This window comes from Eutrigla gurnardus (assembly GCF_963514095.1).
Source record: "Eutrigla gurnardus genome assembly, chromosome: 6".
Taxonomy (NCBI): Eukaryota; Metazoa; Chordata; class Actinopteri; order Perciformes; family Triglidae; genus Eutrigla; species Eutrigla gurnardus.
The window spans coordinates 20071662-20091723 of NC_139920.1; the positions used below are offsets into that span (position 1 = coordinate 20071662).

Below are 20062 nucleotides of genomic sequence, written 5' to 3' on the forward strand. Positions count from 1 at the left end.
TCATTAACAACCAGGTATCCCACAGTCAGTAGAACCCTGTGAACACCATGAAGCTTTCAACCTGTAGGGGGCAGCAGAGGAACGCCCGTGGAGGGTTGAGGATGCAGAACAATCTGCCTGTTAGATTTAGATTATTTTGTTGTGTTCATGAGTGTCAGCAGATCACCAGCAACATTAGGAATCATCCTCTGGGGACCGTGAATATCCCCAGATGATCTGAACAGCAGCTGAAGAGAACAAATGGTCAGACAGATGGAGCGACTAAACATTTCCGGCCCCCCTTCCCTCCTTCCCTCCCATATTACTGTATACTTCTTTTTTTGTTATTGTTCCTGTTTTATTGTTTTATTTTTGTATTTATATTAAATTATTTTTATGATTATTATTATTAACAAACACATTTATGTAAAATAATTATATATATTTCTTCTGGTGTATTTTGAAAAATTGAATTTACACTTGATTTTACCATTTGTTTCATTTTGTTTTGTGTTTTTTATTCTTTATATATGCATTTATATTAATTTATTATTATTTTTATTACACGCTTTATCATTATCATTATTACTCTTATGTATTTATTTTGAAAATAATTTATATATACATATATATATATATATATTTTCCTTGTGAGAGAACAAGCATCTATAAAACGACCCATTTGAATGTTGTCGTTCCTATGATCCAGCGTGAGACGTTCCCACTCCCTCTCTCCCCCTCCCTCTAATCCAGCTCCACTCCCCCCAGCGAGACAGCAGCTGAGACGAGGACGCTCCAGTCTGGTCCAGACCCGAGTCTGGGAGACCACGGAGCTCCAACCTAGAATGGATGTTTAAGCGAGGGAAGGACGATCCATCATCGGTCTGATTTTACGGTAAATTATGTTTTTGAACGGATTATTCCAATAATTCTGCGGCTCATTAGCATATTAGATCATTATGTATTACCGCTGACACGCCAGCAAAAGCTGCATTCCTCAATTTTATTAGTGTAAATAGAAAATGTTAATTTTCTATAATTCTGTAGAAAAATAAGAATTATCTCCACAAATACTACAATACAATATTGTAAACTATATTTGTGAGATTATTTGTGTCTGAAAAGGTTTCGTCTTTTATAGAACGTAAAAAATAAACAATGTACTTTGAATTTACATTGTTGAACAAAATGCTTATTAAATATTAAATCTGTGCTTCTATATTTTGGGTGATTTCAGCACCTGAGAGTCTTCTCTTGTCACAGTCTGTTTGAGGAAAAGCCCGTTTTTATTTTCTATTTGTGAAGTTTCGATAATGAGTGACATCACAGCTCAGACGGTGTTACAGTGCTGAAGGTCGTAGCGTCCTGTAACAGGTGACAGATGAGCCTCATCACAAATCTTCTGCATCATGTCAGCTGAACATCTGTGTGCTTCATCTCCCTCCGCTGCTCTAATCATATTCATAATCCTTCAAAAGATGCTGATTATGCTCCCACACTGTTCATTGTTAGACCGTCACAGTGACACAATCACTTATCTGTATTATGGTCTGTATTTATGACCAAATACCTCTGTGTTGTTATTGCAACGATCTGGTAGGGTGGACGATATTATTTGTGATAAATAATCAGTGGAAATAAAGACTAATTCCATGTTTGTGTTTCACTGGATCTAGACCCCACGGTGGGCTGGTTTACCACAGCTGGAGGAACCCCAAATAAACTATTTATCTGTGGTTTCAAATCAATAACCAGATGAAAATGATGCTGAAATAACTCCATAATGATGGTGATCAGTAAAAAGTCTTAGGTCCTGCTTTGTTAGGTCTGTCTTCAAGACCACAAGCTAACTACTTTTAAAACGCTGGTTTTATGAATGGAGTCTGGTTGATGGGTGCTAGGCTATGCTAACATTGTAGCTGCTCCATGAGCACTCCAAATAAGGTCGTCTAGACATAAATGCAGCAGAGGTCTTGTTGTCTGGACTACAGACAGTTTCTATTTTCTCCACATGGTCTGGTCTGGTCTCTGGACTAATGTGAGCTACTATCGTAGACCCCTGGGGGACCACAGACCGTCTCTGGTTTCTCCACATGGTCTCTGGACTAATGTGAGGTAAATGTTTCTGTCTCCTCCCGTTCAGGTTTCCAGCGTGGCGACTCTGAGACCGGAGTAACTGAGGAAGCACTCGGCTGTAGAATCAGATAGACGGACCACAGAAGTCGCTGTGCATCATGGGAGTTGCAGTCTACAACGTGTCGGCCACCTCGGCCAGAGTGAGCTGGCCGGCGGCGCCCGGCTGCCATGACACGTTCTACAGCGTGATGTACGACCCCAACTGGAACAACCTGCTGATGGGCTACAAGCGCAAGAGCTTCATGCACGAGGAGCGCATCCCCGTCAGCCAGACCAGCACGCACCTGGCCAACCTGCTCCCCCAGACCGCCTACTTCCTGTGTGTCACATGTCAGGCGGCCAACCCGGTGCGGGACCAGTGCCAGGTGTTCAGCACGCCAAGTGACAGCGGCGACGGCCACGACCGGGCTGGCTGGGAGCTCGCCATGGGCGCGTGGCTGACGTGCTGCGTGCTGCTGCTGGTCATCGCCGGCGTGCTGCTGTGGGGGTGTGTCCACACCGTCTGCCCCCTCCCCGGCCACGCCGCCGACGCCTGCCACGGCAACTCAGCCCGCCAGGACGTGTCGGGATCCGGATGCCTCTACGCTCCCAGACGCCCCAGCGAGGACGGCACCAAACGTGGCGGTGGCATCATGCCGCCCCAACTCCTCTCCACGCAGAACGCCGGCCACGTAATTACCCAAGACCACGAGCTGAGGACGCTCGCTAAACTGTCTGGCAGCGAGCCAGCATGAATAACTGGATTGAGGTCATCGTAGCATTGTTCCAACCAGACTGGATTGACCCTTCGCCTCGTCAAGCCCCCCCCCCCCTTCCACTGCAACTGTCAAGCTGTCAGAGTTACCATGACGCCCAACAGCATTAATATGATCTCATGTTGCAAAAACAGACTTGATGTCAGAGAGTAACTGAAACATCCTCCTCCTCCTTATTCTTCTCCTTCTTATTGTCCTTCTCCTTCTCCTCCTCCTCATTCCTCTCCTCCTTCTCCTCCTTCTTCTTCTCCTTCTCCTCCTCCTCCTCCTCCTTCATGGACTGACAGACGTTTGACCTTTGTTTCAAACAGTCAAATCCTTTTTGTTCAGCAGCTAAATCATTTTGGCCAAATACACCAGACTCCATTGATAAAAACAGTCATTTTACCGTATTAAGAAATATATCAATATTAAAAAAGCCTTAATCTCCAGCATTAGATATGAAAATATTCTGACTCTCTCTTTATATTTTCACACCTGACATGATGAGTGTGATTCTTTCAGACCAAACCATGCTGGTTTCAGTGAGTTTTATTTGTTCCCATCAAGTCTGAATGAAGTGTGTTTGAGGCGCTGGTTTATTTCCATGGAGGCTGGTGTATTAAGGGGGAGAGATGCTGCCTGTTCTGTTTAAACAAAAAGGATTTTACTCTTTAACAAAACGGTCTGAAGAGATTTTATTCACAGTTATAATCATTAAAAAGCAAAAGCATCATGTGGAGACCTTCAGTGTAGCTTCAACAGCTAGTGTAGCATTGGAGTCTAGATGTTAGCTCCTTCAGAAATGTCTGAAACAATGAGGTCTACGGAGCAGAGCTGGCTGGCTGACGCTATGATTGGCCTGTCTACGTTGAAGGGGCGGGACTCTAGGGAGTCCCAAAGATGTCATCAAGGAGAAAAAGAGAGAAAAGTGGAGAGTTCTTCATGAATTTGGTCAGGATTTCATTTTTCTTTAAGACACTGAAAGCAGAAACAGCTGAGTGCATCAACTGTATATCAACCAACGAACCAGTTGGTGTAAAAAGTTTTTTGGGTTTTTTTTGCAAACAATTTTTATGATTTAAAAATGTGACATTAACATGTAAACCAGTTTACTGGCTTGAAGTCAGTTAACTAGAACTTAAACCACCATCAGGTCTGTAGAAGGTTTCGCTTGTAAATAACAAGAAGTTCACATCTGTGTTTTTCCCTCATTGACCTTGTTTTCATGTTTCCCAACAACGACGCGTTCCCACTTGTGATCTACAGATGTTATTTAGAGATGATGATGAATGAATGTGAGAGGTTGCACGGATCTCATCCACTCACGGACTCAGAGGTAATAAAGTGATGATGAGAAGCAACGTGTCAGACTGACCTTTGACCCGTACAGGTACTGAGGCTGAGCGTTCGGAGGCTTGTCCCTCTGGAACTCCTGAGAGAACGGCAGGACGGTGCGCACGAACCTGCACACATTAATCAGGGTTTATATGGCACGCACACACACACACACACACACACACACACACACACACACACACACACACACACACACACACACACACACACACACACACACACACACACACACACAGTGTCTCTTTGTAGTTGCATTGTGTCTCTTTGTGTCTCTGTGATATAACTACCAAGTCACCACTATTTGGCATTGATGAAACAGATCGCAGACCTGATCAGCTGACCAGCCACACTAACTCACCTGTTGGTGGAGCCGTTGTAGCAGTAGTTGGGCAGGAAGTCATAGTTGAGCTCCCAGAAGACGTGCAGCGTGATGCGGCCATACGGGGCCGACACGTTGTGGTTGGCCTCGCGGAACATGGCGTCCAGGCTGTCCAGGGTCAGGTACTTACTGAGGAGCTTGTGGGTCATGCGGTTGATGTCCAGGAGACCTTCCAGTTCCTTTGACCACACAGAAAACCAAAGGGTCAAAACAGGAAGCAATGACAGCAAAGGACGGCGTTTAACTCAGACTGTACCATGATGGAGGTGAGGTCCTCGCTCTCGAAGCGGTTGATGGCGAGCTCCAGAGACTTGTAGAGGGCCGCCGAGATCCTCTGAGTGATGAGCCGGTTCAGGTCGATGGAGCGGCCTAGAAGCTGTTAGGAGGACACGGACACAGAGGTCGGAACACACGGTCAGTGCTGCAGTCTCAGCAACAACAGTCACATGACAGGAAGTGATGTCTGTATGATGGATCTGATGGTTATATGAGCTGCTGATCCACAGTCAGGTCAGTGTGTTAGTCACTTTGGTGAATCTAAATTAAAACACCAACTAGACCAGCAACTCCTGTGTTACGGGAGGTTAAATTACCGTTTTTGTCTATGGAGTCTGGTGGTGGTGAAAATATTCTAAATATAGCGTCCTCTTAATCAGATATTGACTGTTTTAGGCTGAAACACCTCCACAGCAGCACATTACTTTGCTCCCGTGCTGGTTCTCCCATCTTACACCGACTGTAGAAGTGCATCATTCAACATCACAACTGTCCCTTAAAGACGGGTTCGCAGTTGGAGGCTCACTTTAAATATATATAATAGAGTAAAAAATAATAATAATTTGCATGCATTTGTTTGACTGAATAGATGAAGCAAAGATTCTTAACTTTGCTCTCAAAATGCATCAAACGGCTGCATTTAACTTTAAGATGTACAACATTTAAGGTGGAAATTCCTCCATCCATCGTCTACCACTTCTCCTGTATTCAGGGTTGCGGGGGGGCTGGAGCCGATCCAGTGGAAATACCTGTATTATTCATATTATTATTCATCGGTGGCTCTCGTACCTGGACGTGGCGTTGCTTCAGCAGCGTCTCGTAGCGGTTGGAGGCGGGCCACGGGATGTTGGCGTTTTGGTTCTTGCAGTCGGCTCTCAAACGTTTGTCGAGCAGAAGACTGAAGGATTCACACGAACAGAGTCTGTTTTAAATCCTGCAGATTTCTGTCCATTTCATCTGTTTTATTTTAATCGTGACCATAAATGTATTGAAGGTTTGTATCACACCAAGCAGGATGGTTATTATTACATTCTCATAAACATAAATAAAATCATAAAGCATAATTGAGCTCCTCCTCAGTCTTGAGCTGTAAACTGAAGTAGCATCACAGCTCAGTTTCCTCAGTCAAACGTGCAGATGTCTACGAACCTTCCAGCTAGAATCTTGTAGTAAGCAAATATCTGATCAGCCAGTTTGTAGACGAACTGATCGAAGCACAAGTTCACCTGGAAAACAAAAAGACGTTCAGATTAACACATTTTAATCCATGACGATCAGTTTAACAAGGAGGAAACTATTGGCAGATATTTTCTGAAGAGTTGCTTTTTATTATTATTATTATTCATTTAATCCTGATGCATTATTTGTTTTTATAAAAGTTGCTCTAATGTCTTTATTTTACACATTCAATGAGTTGAATCTTTTAACCAACATCAGCCCTGATTATAACAACCAAATACTTTCACCCTTTACATTTTTTTACCCTTTTCTTGCTTCCATGTTGCTTTTGTTTCCTAAATCCTAGAAGTGATTACCGGTATATCTTTTCACATCCTAGGATATGTTAGTGATTAGAAATGTTTGGTTTTTTTGATGCATTGCATTAAATACTGCCGTGCTCCATAATACAACAGCATTTAGTACAAATAATTAAAAATAACTCACACTCTTACCAAAATACAATATGGATTAAAACAGAAAAAGTGATCAAACATTTAAAAAAAAACAATAAAAATCTAGTTATTACTATAAAATAGTATGAATTTAAACATGCTGCTTCAGTGGTGAGATTCTGTGTCTTCCAGCACACGCAGTGAATGTTTATTACCTCGGCCTCTATTTCGTCGTAGAGGAACTGCTTCTTGAACTTGGTGAGGGCGTAGTGGGCGCTGTCGTTGTACAGGTCCAGCGGATACAGCACGTACCTGCAGGGTCAGAGCAGGAACGGTTATTACTACTACTACTACTACCCCTACTACTACTACAACTACTACTACTACTACTATTATGAAAGTATAACAAACATCTGAGAGCTGATGACTCATTTAGCTTAGAATGCTTTCAGTTGCAAATGTCAAAGACATGAATTAGTTGAACTGCCGAGCATCGGGGTTCCCCGTCAGCGTCATCAGAAAGTGAACGGGGTTCCTCTGAACGTCAGCGTGGAACACGTCGACGGTTAGACTGCAGACGTCTGTGGGGGATTTGAAGAAACGCAGCACGGCCGATGTGCTTACTGGCTTATATATAAAAACCTGCTATCAACATAATCCTGCTGCAAAGATTTAAAACAGAGATGAAAACATTTATGCTTAATCCCATTTGGTAGGATTTTATTTACCCAGGGTGCTTTTGGAAAAAAAAGCGGAAGATAACAAGAAACAAACCACTAATAATGTCACGGTGTTATCTCCACCGTCAGACCTCACCAAGGAGGACTGGTTCTGGTCCAGAAACACTCTCTTCACCAACAACAGAGACACTTACTCCATCATGGAGGCCTCCTTGGTCTCCAGGATGTGGTCTGTGAGGATCCAGGGCATGGACATCTCGATGGGGAACTGGATCCGGCGGCCCATGGTGAGCTCCAGGAAGAACTCCCTGAACCAGAGCTGGGAGAGATCACAGCAATGCTGCAGGGTCTCTGTGTGGAGGACCAGGACAGAGACGGGTCTCATGAGCACATCGCAGGACTGAAAGGACCGTTTCCACGACAACATGTTCAACGTGACACGCACACGTATTTTTACGTTATATTTTAATATATATAATATATAATAGAAACAATCAAACAAAGTGTTTGTGTGCCGGATGGATGCCTTTTATTGGAAGGAGCTTGCCACCTGCTGGCCTGGCAGGCACACTACATCTACAGCTTCGTTGTGGATCCAAGAGCGTTATTTCCGTCCAAATGCGGAACTTTTTTAAAACGCAAAAACAAACTTTCTTGTCTTTAGACTGATGTCATGGAAACGTTACCTGAGTGGGCTCTCACGGCGTTTCCTTACCGCTGAAGTTGAGCAGGTGGGTGTAGAAGAAGGACTCGCGGTGGAACTTCTCGATATCCAGGATGGTGGGTCCCTCCAGGCTGCTGCGTAGAGTCTTCTTGGAGCCGCTCTTGTCTGCGATGAGAGACTCCAGCATCGTCCTCACCATGTAGAGCTGCAGGGACACACACAGTCACGACAGACGCTTAATGGACGGGAAACTAGGGGAAATCTTATTAGCACCCTGGTGGTTTTATTAGCTGCATCACATCAGATCCCCGGTGTTCTCATCTCTTTATAAGTGTATTAAAGCACTGGAACATATCCTGCTGTCATTTGTTATCCTGCCGGCACCAACGTTGGTCTTATTCAACTGGAAACAGAGAACACATTCATCTAATGAGGAATATATATATAAATATTCATAGAAATTAAACTTTCTTTGTAGTGATTGGCATCCTAACTGTGTGTTTGAAGGTTCATGGTGTGGAGCAGAGACCTGGGTGCTGGAGGGCCCCACTGCTCTCCGGGGGACCTTGATGTCGAAGCCTCCCTTGGGGTCCTTTTCTCCGCGGAGGGCCGGGTCGTTGTGCGGCTCCCGACCCGTCTCCCAGTCGCACACCGTCTTCCTGATGGCCTGGAGGACGCTGCAGCGGGAGGACAGACAGGTTTCATCGTCAACAGCTGCAGGAAATGTCGTTGTGTCATAAATGTAGCGGAGCAGCTCGGTCGGCTTCAGCTGGTTTACTGACTATAGAGGTTTGTTAGGGAGCAGCTGCACAGGAGCGTTCAGGGACATCGGGAAAACTGATTCTCCATCGCATCCTATAGACATTCGGTCATGTATGAACAGTAATATTATATAGCTTGGATACTTCAAGCAAATATTTACATTTTTTATTCATCAGACCTGTAATCTTTTTTTCTTTTCTTGTGTCAGCGTGATGAATGTAAGTTTTGACTCCTTTCAGCCACGGAGGGGAATCAATGTCCACCGTTTGGTGTGAGGAGGCTAGCATACGGAGGAAAAACGAATGCCTGGTTCTGATTATAGGACACCAACACAGGCGATAAATTGAGGGTTGCACCGAGAGACTTTTCTTCTGAGTGCTCTGGGATTTTTTTGCAGTCGAAAGCTCAAAACATGCATTTTATTTCCATAAAAACGCTGTGATGTCACTGCAGAAAATGGAGCAAAAGCTCTTTTTGTCGTGAGCTTTAAATGTCAAACAGACGGCGACGCCACAAAGACAGAAAAGCACTTCAGTGGGAGCTGACCGTTTCTGGAGAAAACGGGTAATAAAAGCAGAAAAGTGATGCTCGTCCATCATACAACCGTGATGTTGTTGTCATAGAAACGGTTTAAAAAGCATTTAAAAAGGCGTGAAGTGCTCCCCGTAGCCGCTTCTCTGCCAGAAAGAGTTGTGACGTGGAGCTAAAGCAGCTTTTAATGTCGCATCCTTCACAAAAACCTCCAACTACTCGTGTGAAGACAGAGGAAGACTCCGTACCTCTGGATGACGTTCTTCTTCTTCTTGATGGCCTGTCTCAGCGGGTCACGCAGGGTCACCTGGGCAAAGTCCTGCAGGGCCGAGTAGATGGTGTGGCGGATGGCGTGGTTGAACACGCTCTCCATGCGTCCCATCAGCACCTGCAGGCCCTTTATCATCGCCATCACCTGAACAACAAGAAACACACCACATGTCCGTAGAACAACAGTAGGTCAGAAATGAAAAGAATAAACAACAACAGCTGACAGGACGCTACTTAAATTATACATGTGAAATATGAAATGAAATGATTATTGTTATGCTATCTTCTTCCTTCCTTCCCTGACTCACAACCACACTAAACACATGCTTTATAATAGATCTCCCTGAAACACTCACTGAAATTGCAGCAGCTGCATTCTATCTCTATAATCTTTTTTGTGTTCATGTTTTCTTAAATGTACATTTAGCTGCTTTTTCACATTGTGTCACATGTTTTTTCAATGTAGTATGTAGTAGTAATGTAGTATTTCAATGTAAAATCACTACAGTTTTTGTTATTGCACCAATAAATATAAATAAATATAATAATATATATATGTATATATTAAAATAAACGTAAGTAAAAAAGAACAAACATTCCTACATATATAAAATAATTAAACGTCGTTATTGTTGGGGTGATGACCCGACGGGGGACTGACCTCGACGAGGGCGAACTTCTCCTCGCTGGTGTAGTTGTACCGGGTCGCCCTCTCGTACTCCTCGGCGTTGTCGGGACACTCCTTGTTGGAGTATTTGTCGGTGGGATGGACCAGTTTCCAGGAGTACTGGAGGAGGAACACCAACACCATTCATCAGCATCAGCATCAAACTTCCCCATCAAGACTCTCTCATCTTACAAGTTTTATGAAATGTTAGCTTTCAATTTATTTATTTTATGTTTGTTGCCATGTTTAGAGACAAAGGTTTGTTCAGAGACGATTTAAATTAAAACATTTTATAACTGAATTTACTTTGACCTTGTGAGAGATTATACTGCCTGAATGGGAAATAAAATAAAAATAAAAACAGCAATACAAAAAACTATTTTCTCCATGTTTTTAGTAATTAAATGTTGTACAAATAAGGCTATAAATATTTATAATATACATTTTATATGAACAAACTTGTCAGTGAAAACATTCAGAATAATTAAAGGATTTCAATTAAAAATGTGGATGGTAAATGTAACTAATAGATATCAGCATGAAACATCCCCAGTTAATGCCCGACATTCCGACGATTATTTTTTTGTATGAAATGTTTTCTGAAAGATTATGTATAAATATGCAAACAAGGTTTTATCTAATGTTAACTTTTGGTGAATTTAGGAGAAAATCTCCTGACGCAAACAGACAAAGTAATAAAACAAATGTTCTCTCTCCTCCAGTCTGAGAGACGACGTGTTACGGAAGATAAACAGAGCAAAATCTCTGCATTCATCAGTGGATCTTCTTCTGGCTCACCACTTCCATGACGTGGGCGCTCCACTGGGAGAGCAGCTGCATGCCCTGCAGGGCCAAGTCAAACAGCTTCCTGTACTCGGAGTCCGTCTTCTGGGACTCCTGGCGCCCCGATCCCGTCACCACCTTAAAGAGAACACACCCAACCAACAACCGTTAAATACCGACACACACGGTGCAGAACGGACACAAGGTGGGAGGAAGAGGCAAACGTAGAAGATGTGATTATTAAAAAGACATTTGTGTCCAACAATCAAAGATCCTGAGTAACAAGTTAGGTGAAGGGATTATCTGAAGAGTGCTTCTATGAGGTACTTGTACACACTACACGTGTATTAGTACAGTAGATGGAGTTTGGTAGTAAAGTGATGTATGTGGACATTTCATAGACTGCTAAAACTATCAACATCAGTGTCCCGGATCCTTTATTTAAAATATCTTCAGGCCCTTCCTGACAGGGAACTGAAGCCGTTCTCTCTGTTCTCCAAAACCACTAGACTAAAAAAACAGCGATTTTACACTTAAACTGCTATTGATAGTTTGAACTACGTCTCCATGTAAAACCCTGTGGGACTCCAGACTCCCATGAAAAACCCTGTGGGACTCCAGACTCCATGTAAAACCCAGTGGGACTCACCTCACTGTTGCTATAGCGAGCCAGCTCCGAGATGAAGCGCATGTGATCCTCCCGGATCTGAATCATCTGCTCACAGATGTTGTACTGAGGGCTGCTGGATATCGACGTGCAAGTCCACCTGCAGGGTCAGAGGGAGGAGAAGGAGAAGAGTGAGGAAGACAGCGATACATTCTACGTATTAGCAGAGACGATAGGAAGGACGCAATTTAATCTGAAGGCGAGTCGTAGAATCTTACGTGTGTTTAATGAACTCAATCAATAGCAGGAGGAGTGAAGGTTTTTGGCGTTTAATGTTTTTGTAGATCATCTGACACTTTCTCACGTTCAAGACGCTTTTTTTCTTGAGGTTTAATTATTAATATAATGACTCCTTTGTCATATAAGAGAGTTAGGATAGAGAGATAAGAGTTTGGTCTCACCTGGACTTGTTCTCCTCAAAGTGAGCACTGGTCTTGATGTAGCGGGACAACTCGATCTGCATGTCTCCGAACAGAGGGACCACCTGCAGTTGCTGTGGACGCCAACAGTTATGAATTAATTCCAACCCTGGTGGTAGCCATATTTGACAGTCTCATTATTGTTCATTTATTTATTGTTGCTAAAAAATAATATTATCTTTGTTGTATTATTATGATTGTTAACATTTCCAATCAGATTTTTTTTGGTTGATTTTATTTTAAAAAAGCAAATTAAGATGTGGTTTTTGGTGGTTTATAAAATATATATATATATATATATATATACACATGTGTGAACTTGGTACCTTGAAGAACTTGTCGATCTTCGTCAGGTTAATTCTCTTCTTGGCGTCCAGCTTGTAGATGTTGCTGCTGTTTCCGTCCATCAGGTACAAACCGAAGCCCATCACCTAGAAGAGGAGCTGCTTAGATATACATGTATATAAACATGGACATATATATATATATATATATATATATATATATATATATAAACATATATATATATATATATATATATATATATATATATATATATATATATATATATATATATATATATATATATATATAAACATATATATATATATATATATGTAGAATGTGTGTATATGGAAGAGCAGCGCCACCTACCTTGAGCAGCATGTGCTTCTCATTGGGCGTCAGGTACATCTTGTTCTCATAGTAGTCGACACACAGGTTGACGATGTCGGCCAGAAGCTCCTCGTATCCGTTGATCACCTCCAGCTGCTGCTGCAGAGACTGAAGACACAACACAGCAATATTAATATTATACCAGTAACTTCTCAATTCATCTTAAAAGTCTCTTCACTTAACGAGACGAACTGTCTGATTACAGGAAGGCAACAGAACTGGAGCACTTCACTCGCCGGCTTCGGCCTGATTTCTAAAAATCATTCAAACAACACGTCTGTTGTTGCTGCAGATGATCCAGACCGGAACGGGAACTTACAAATCTAAATGACACATCGGACCCACCTGGGTGATCTTGTTGTGGTTTGCCAGGAACATGGACAAGTTCTGGGACTCCTGGATAGACGATGGCTCCGACATCTTCCTGAGGAACTGAGCGGCTCTAAGAGGAAGAAACCAGAGGTTTTAATCTCAACTAATACAGCCTTAAAAAACAGAACAAACTATGTTTATTTATATCGTGATGTTTTACAAAGAGACAGTTTTCATACTGAGGTCGACAACTTTCTCTAGAATCACTCTTTAACACGTAGAAACCTGGACCAGGACCAGAACCAGAATCCACCAGAGACCAAGACAGATTGAAACAGTCAGACAGAGAGAGAGAGACACAGACAGAAGGACAGACAGACAGATTGAAACAGACAGACAGAGAGAGACCGACAGACAGAGAGAGAGACAGAGGCCAAGACAGATAAGAGACAGACAGAGACAGACAGAAACAGACCGTAGGGGTGAGTATTGGCAAGAACCTCACGATACGATACGTATCACGATACTTTGGTCACGATACGATACATATCACGATATTGTGATATAAATAAAGATGAAAACACAAGTATATGTACATCAGATGATATTGATCAGAGGACAAATTGAGTCAAAACTATTGACTCAACTATCTAAACGTTTCTAAACATGAATCTTTGAAAAATCAATATTGTATTGGGCAGCAAAGTATCGCGATATATTGCCGTATCGATATTTTTACCACCCCCTAACAGACAGACAGACAAGATAGTTAGAGACAGACAGACACAGAGAGAGACAGACAGAGACAGAAACAGACAGACAGACAGACACAGAGAGAGACAGACAGAGACAGAGACAGACAGACAGAGACAGATAGATAGAGACAGGCAGGCAGACAAGATAGTTAGAGACAGACAGACTGAGACAGAGAGAGACAGAGACAGACAAATAGATAGAGACAGACAGACAGGGAAAGACATCACTGAATCTCTGGCTTCACACTTCCTGTGGGAACTTTTAGATGATTATATTCCTGGAACACCAAGACTCTTCCATCCTCTCATGTGTTTCCTGTTCTCACAGAAACTCAGCTGAGAGACAGACAGTTACAGGAGGACACGCTGGGTGATGCTGCCCTCTAGTGTCGGCTGTGGGAATCACTTGTGTGACACACGTTGACAAAAAACTATTCGTTATTAAACTAAATATCAAAGTGATTCTAGTGTGTTTTAGAGACGTTTTAAGCACATTTTGATGATTATCAAGATAACAAACATGGTGAATTTTGTTGTCATGGAATTTTCATATCGTCTCGTGTCTCATCACAACACCAGTTTACAAGCTGCAGCCATGTCATTAATGAGAGGAAAACAAGGGTTCAGGGTGGTTATGGGATGTCAGGTATCTCTTACCGCTTGTAGGCGGAGTGGTCGTTCTTGACACTGCACTTCATGTTCTTCAGCTCGTCCAGCACGGCGAACATGTTGATGAACTTCCCCAGGGTCAGCAGGTACGCCTCCGAGACGAAGTCCTTCCTGCGCTCTGTGTGACACAGACGCCGCACCTCTCCACAGAACCGGTCGATGGCGGTCCGCTGGGGGGAGGAGGAGGGGGAGAGGCTAGGTTAAGAGGGTTTCCTGTGATGCTGGGCGGCAAGGCTGCGGGGGAGGAGAGAACGTTTAATCACCTGGAAGTACATGAAGTTCATCAGCTTGGTGACCTCAGGCTCCAGGACCTCCACGGTCTTCTCGTAGATCTCCACCCGGTTGGGCTGCTCGTTGCATTTCACCTGAGAGACAGACGACTGTTACTGACAAGATCTCACCTCAGATTATTAAGATTATTCTATCAGAGAGAGGGTTTGTTTATTTATTTGGATTGTTATTTATTCTTTCTTCATTTGTTTTCTTCACTCGGGTTTATTTAGTTATTATTTGTTATTTTTTTATTTATTTATTTTAAATTCTGAATTAATTTATATTTTAGATTCTAAAATATCTCAATCGTTTTTTAATAAATTAAACACCTTTTCTGAAATGTTCTGTTTAAATATACAAATGAGGTGTTATCTGATGGTAATGTGTCAAAGACGACGTGATACGGAAGACAAATAGAGCAAAATATTTCAAATTCAGGTGGTCCTGATGAGAGCGCTCAACGTCGCCAGGGTTACCTGTGGTATCGCTCGTGAGCAGCTCCTCCAGGTGTAGAGCATGATAGCGTACTCCTGCCCCTCCTCCAACATCACATTCTGGTCCAGAAACAAAACATCATCAATAACACGTGAAGATCATCAGACAGAAACTACAGCGAGCATCCATTTCTACGGCCCCGAGTCCACGCCACGTCCTATTCTGGTTAGTGAGTTAGCTTCTATAATTCAAAGTCAACTTTACAGCTAAGCGTTAATCTTAGTAGCTAACTAGCATTGGTAGCGACCTGTCAATCAGCAGGTAAGCCCCGCCCCCTAAAGCATCCCCTGCTTTCTGGTCTGTTGGACTCTAAATGGACCATAATGGACTAAATGAACATCGTGCTGGACTGAAGAAGACCGAGTCCGCATCAGCGCAGCTCTGCTGTGGGATTCTGACCAATTATCGCTCACTAATTAGACACAAATTCATCAGGCCGACCTCATTCTGGAGGGTCCACTGTTCCCCAGCGAGTGACTGCTGAGGTCACAGAGATAACGAGGGATTTCCCAGAGTTCCCGTGGGCGTGTACTGTACCATGCTGGAGTGGACGGTGGCCTGCTCGATGTATCGGGCGATGCCGGTGACGAAGGCGTTCCGATCCTCGAAGTTGGTGTTGAAGTTGGGCTGCGGGGAGACGGGACATTATGGGATGTAAGATGGTGGGACATGATTGGTGGAGAGCACTCATGGTTACATCTCATTTTGATGCTGCTGCAGCGTTTACTGATTTGATTATTATTTATTTATGTTTTTATTATTATAATAGTATTTGTATTAGCATTGTTATCAGAATTGTTATTATAGGCATTATATTATTTCATCATTATTGTGATTGTATTATCGGAATTATTATTATTTTTATAATAGCAATAACTATTTATTATTATAATTACCATTTTTGTATTATAATCATCAACATTGTTATCATAATGATTGTTTTTATTATTATTTGCATTATTAAAGTTAGAAACATTATTATTTTATCATTACGATGCTTCTGATGATATCCTAATTATTATTTTTATAATTATTATGATAATAATGAAACAAATTATTATTCTAACATTTATAATAGCAAAAACGTTTTATTATTAAAATTACCATTATTATTATTATTATAATCATCAACATTATCATTATGATTTTTATTACGTTATTATTATTATTTGCATTATTAAAGTTAGAAACATTATCATTATTTAATCATTACAATGATTCTGATGATATCCTATTGTTATTACTTTTATTATTATAATACTATATTTTTTATTTTGTTTCATTTTATAAAAGAAAAAAATAGATCATCATTATAATAACACAATAATAATAATAATAATAATAATAATAATAATAATAATAATAATAATAACACAATAATAATAATAATTTATTATAAGTATTATTATTATTATAATAATGTGCAGCACATAAACCGTCTCCACAACAGAAATATTAATCAAATATTAAACCTGTACCTGGAACATGACAGAGGAGGGGAGGGGCTCGATGCATGGCTGCTGGTCCGGTAGCGGCAGCTCCTCCAGAAGGTCCACGTTGGACAGGGCGTCTTCTAACGTCACCGTGGACGCCATGATGCTGGAGAGGACAACGATAACAACAACTGTGTTTACACTTCTGTCTCATGAACAACTTTATATTTACTGCAGCTTCACAAGAGTCTGACTGGTCAATCTCTCTGTTCTAAGTGGTTTCTGTTGGAAAGAAGAAGAGGAGGAGGAGGAGGAGGAGGAGGAGAAGACCACTAAAGACCTTCCTGGTCGTTGTAGTCCCCGGAGTTCTTCACAAGCCCTGTTGATATCTGCGTTTCCATAGCGATATAAAGACCTACAACGGTTCGGGAGATTAATCGCTGACGTAAGAAAAAGCTTCTTTACACAAGTGACGACGGCAGCTGGACACAGTGGAAACAGTCTGCCACTCAGTGGGACCGCTGACCTGGAGTCAGCAACTGTATTTATATTACTTTTACTTAGATAGGAGGAGGATACACAGTATTTATATTACTTTTACTTAGATAGGAGGAGGATACACAGTATTTATATTACTTATACTTGGATAGGAGGAGGATACACAGTATTTATATTACTTTTACTTAGATAGGAGGAGGATACACAGTATTTATATTACTTTTACTTAGATAGGAGGAGGATACACAGTATTTATATTACTTATACTTGGATAGGAGGAGGATACACAGTATTTATATTACTTATACTTGGATAGGAGGAGGATACACAGTATTTATATTACTTACTAGATAGGAGAGTGAAACCGTCTACATAGTAAATCATTTTTTATTATGAGTATTCTTACTGAAGTGATTCATAACAAGATCAACCATGGAGCTGCAGGACAGCGTAGAGCAGGGCTCCAGAGTGCGCCTAATTTGGGCGCACGTGCGCCCAGAAATCGGGGTAGTGCGACCAGATATTTTACGTGGGCGCACTGGTGCGCCCACTTAAAAAAATTTTTTTATTTTTTTTTGGCCATTTGCCCAACATGAAAATGATTATTATTATTATTATTATTTGTCAGCTTGTGGCATGTTTTTATGTACAAATTCAGACAGGCATGCTTAACGAACCTATGCGCAAAGAGTGTGAACTGACGCTGAAAATGTAATATTGTAATTTGGGTGCACCTAAAATATGTGCTGGTGCACCCAAATTAAAAAGTTAGGCGCACCAGTGCACCCAAGGAAAAAGTTAGTCTGGAGCCCTGGCGTAGAGGCTGTTAGCTGCAGCAGCATTAGCATTAGCATTAGCAGCATTAGCATTAGCAGCGTAGCGGAGGATAAGCTGAGAAAACTGAACTGACTTCATCCTAAACACACAGAATGACTAACTAGTGAGCTGATGCAACTGCAGATTGAGGATCTTCAGGTTCCTCTTTGGAGTCTTGAGGTCAGGATGCAGACTTCTGCTCTGCTGAACACAAGCTGGACCACTTCTCCTCCCCCTGACCTCAGGTCTGTTTGAACACATTTTAACATGTGTCATAAAAACAACTATGTAGTAAACAAAGTTTATCATTTAGTACTTTAGCTGCACGATTCAGCATCAACATGTTGCTCATGCGCCACAGTCACATGACAGGAAGTCAAACGCTTTGCAACGAATATTTAGCTGCTTGATCCAAAAGGAAAACCCCCATGATCCTCTTGTTCATGACTCATCCAGTATGAGTGATTAATGAGCTACAGGCACGGTTTCATGATGGGTGGAGGTGGAGGGGTTGAAGGGGTCTCTTATAACAGGAGAATTAAATAGTTTACAGATCTGGATTCTTAATTTTAAGGTGAATCAAATTGATCCTTTTAACCTGAAAAATTGAACATTTAGGGTGAAAAACTAAATATTCGAATGTCAGTTTAGTCCCAACAAAATTCAGCCCCAGATAATAACCACAATAATAAAAAGGACAACATGATCCCTGATAAAAGATCATTACTGTAAAAACAGAGTCATGTCACAGAGTCTCTGAAATTCGAATTAATTTGGACTTTCTGGAACATCAGCTGCTCTGTGCCTCCTACATTTCTTTCAAACAAAGACGATTATATTTTATGACATATTCTCTCATATTCTCTCATATTCCTGGTGCTGCATACGGTCAACAAAGCTGAAATCCAACCTGACTAGAGGAGTTCAGTATGAGCGAGCAGCCTGGTTTGCTTTGGTTTGCATTCTCACACCGCTGCTGCTGCTGCTGCTGCTGACTGCTGACTTTTAAACACCCAACAATAAAAAAAAACGTCCTGCAATCAGACGTGACGGCGGTCAAACAATCGACAGCAGCGACCAACATCCAACACAAAAGCCCGGCGGTCCGTGTGAGCACAGACCTGAGGTCAGAGCAGGTCGGCGACCTCCTGGTCCGGGGGTGGAAGTACAGATGCAGTCACATTTCATTTGATTTAGTCTGTGTGTATTTATTTCATTATATTATTAAAAAGTGCCCATATTTTGGGGATTTTTTTCCTTTTCTTTTCTGTATCTTTTATTTCATATGAATGTAAATAACCATAGTTTTGAGAAAATTGACACACCGAAGTGCTGGACATATAATTGGCACAACAAATCTACAGAAGCCCTAAGAGGCCAGAGAGGAAAATTAATCCAGTGATCCGTTTACTAAATCTGATGTGAACCGTTTTCTCTTTTGTGTTTTCATGACTTAAAAAATGAACGCCTTTAGGTTTGTTTGGAACATGAGGTCGTGGTGCAGCCTCTTGTGAACAAAATTAGTATTACAACGATAAACTGCCAAACTTTTTTTTTTAATTAATATTAATTTTTATAATTTAGAAAGTTATCCTGACAAAGCCTTCTTTCATCTGATCTGAAGTTGTAAACAAAAGGAGAAAAATAATTCAGATCTGATTTAAAGGACGTGACGACCGGAGGAGAATCTCTGAGTCATTGGTCCTGGGAATAAATGCAGATTATAACCTTTCAGAAAGACATCACTGTTTGTTAATGTGGGTTTGAGTCCTGTTACAACATTCACAACAAACACAAAGTTATTAACTGTACGGAGGTAAAAATAGCTGCGGTTAGTTGTGAAATACCGTTTTTCTCAAAGGGGGAAGGAAGTCCGATAAGAACAGCCGTCTATGCAAAACAGTTTTCAGAGCTCCTCTCATTAAAGATTCAACCAAAGGCCTTTATTTGGTTTCTCAAACTGAAGTGCAAACAGCCAAGTAAGCAGCACATCAGCCGGCTCAGCGGCAGAACGGGGAAGTGTGAATCCCAGACGGGGAGAGCTCGTGATGCTGGTCGACGTTTCAGCCGAGAAACCGAAACCCACAAGGAAAAACACGACAATGTACCGTTCAAATGGAAATGTAGAAAAATGCTGCAAGATACAGCTTTGACTCTGCAGAGAAGCCAAGTCTACAATTAAATAAAGGAAGAGTTAAGTTCCTGTTTGGACTGCAG

At 41.7% G+C, this 20062-nt stretch overlaps 2 protein-coding genes across 2 annotated transcripts in view; one reads left to right on the top strand and one right to left on the bottom strand.

Moving 5' to 3' along the window:
* cyfip1 (cytoplasmic FMR1 interacting protein 1) overlaps window positions 1–20062 on the bottom strand; it is a 30016-nt gene that overhangs the window by 3773 nt on the left and 6181 nt on the right. Inside the window, exons 2-23 of the mRNA XM_084012127.1 lie at window positions 16577–16697; window positions 15636–15725; window positions 15080–15157; window positions 14594–14695; window positions 14319–14500; window positions 12940–13036; window positions 12574–12702; window positions 12246–12350; window positions 11902–11993; window positions 11483–11600; window positions 10849–10971; window positions 10045–10170; window positions 9362–9528; window positions 8350–8497; window positions 7872–8025; window positions 7351–7507; window positions 6692–6788; window positions 6013–6089; window positions 5653–5761; window positions 4844–4963; window positions 4567–4766; window positions 4228–4315 (exon numbers count right to left, since the gene is read on the bottom strand). Of these exons, the coding sequence (XP_083868253.1) occupies window positions 4228–4315; window positions 4567–4766; window positions 4844–4963; window positions 5653–5761; window positions 6013–6089; window positions 6692–6788; window positions 7351–7507; window positions 7872–8025; window positions 8350–8497; window positions 9362–9528; window positions 10045–10170; window positions 10849–10971; window positions 11483–11600; window positions 11902–11993; window positions 12246–12350; window positions 12574–12702; window positions 12940–13036; window positions 14319–14500; window positions 14594–14695; window positions 15080–15157; window positions 15636–15725; window positions 16577–16693 (2676 nt within the window). The 5' untranslated portion in view covers window positions 16694–16697. The remainder of the gene's footprint in view (window positions 1–4227; window positions 4316–4566; window positions 4767–4843; window positions 4964–5652; window positions 5762–6012; window positions 6090–6691; window positions 6789–7350; window positions 7508–7871; window positions 8026–8349; window positions 8498–9361; window positions 9529–10044; window positions 10171–10848; window positions 10972–11482; window positions 11601–11901; window positions 11994–12245; window positions 12351–12573; window positions 12703–12939; window positions 13037–14318; window positions 14501–14593; window positions 14696–15079; window positions 15158–15635; window positions 15726–16576; window positions 16698–20062) is intronic.
* fndc9 (fibronectin type III domain containing 9) lies at window positions 795–2914 on the top strand. Its single transcript, XM_084011359.1, has 2 exons — window positions 795–874; window positions 2123–2914. Exon 2 carries the CDS (start codon window positions 2214–2216, stop codon window positions 2847–2849), a length of 636 nt encoding a protein of 211 aa, XP_083867485.1. The 5' UTR covers window positions 795–874; window positions 2123–2213; the 3' UTR covers window positions 2850–2914.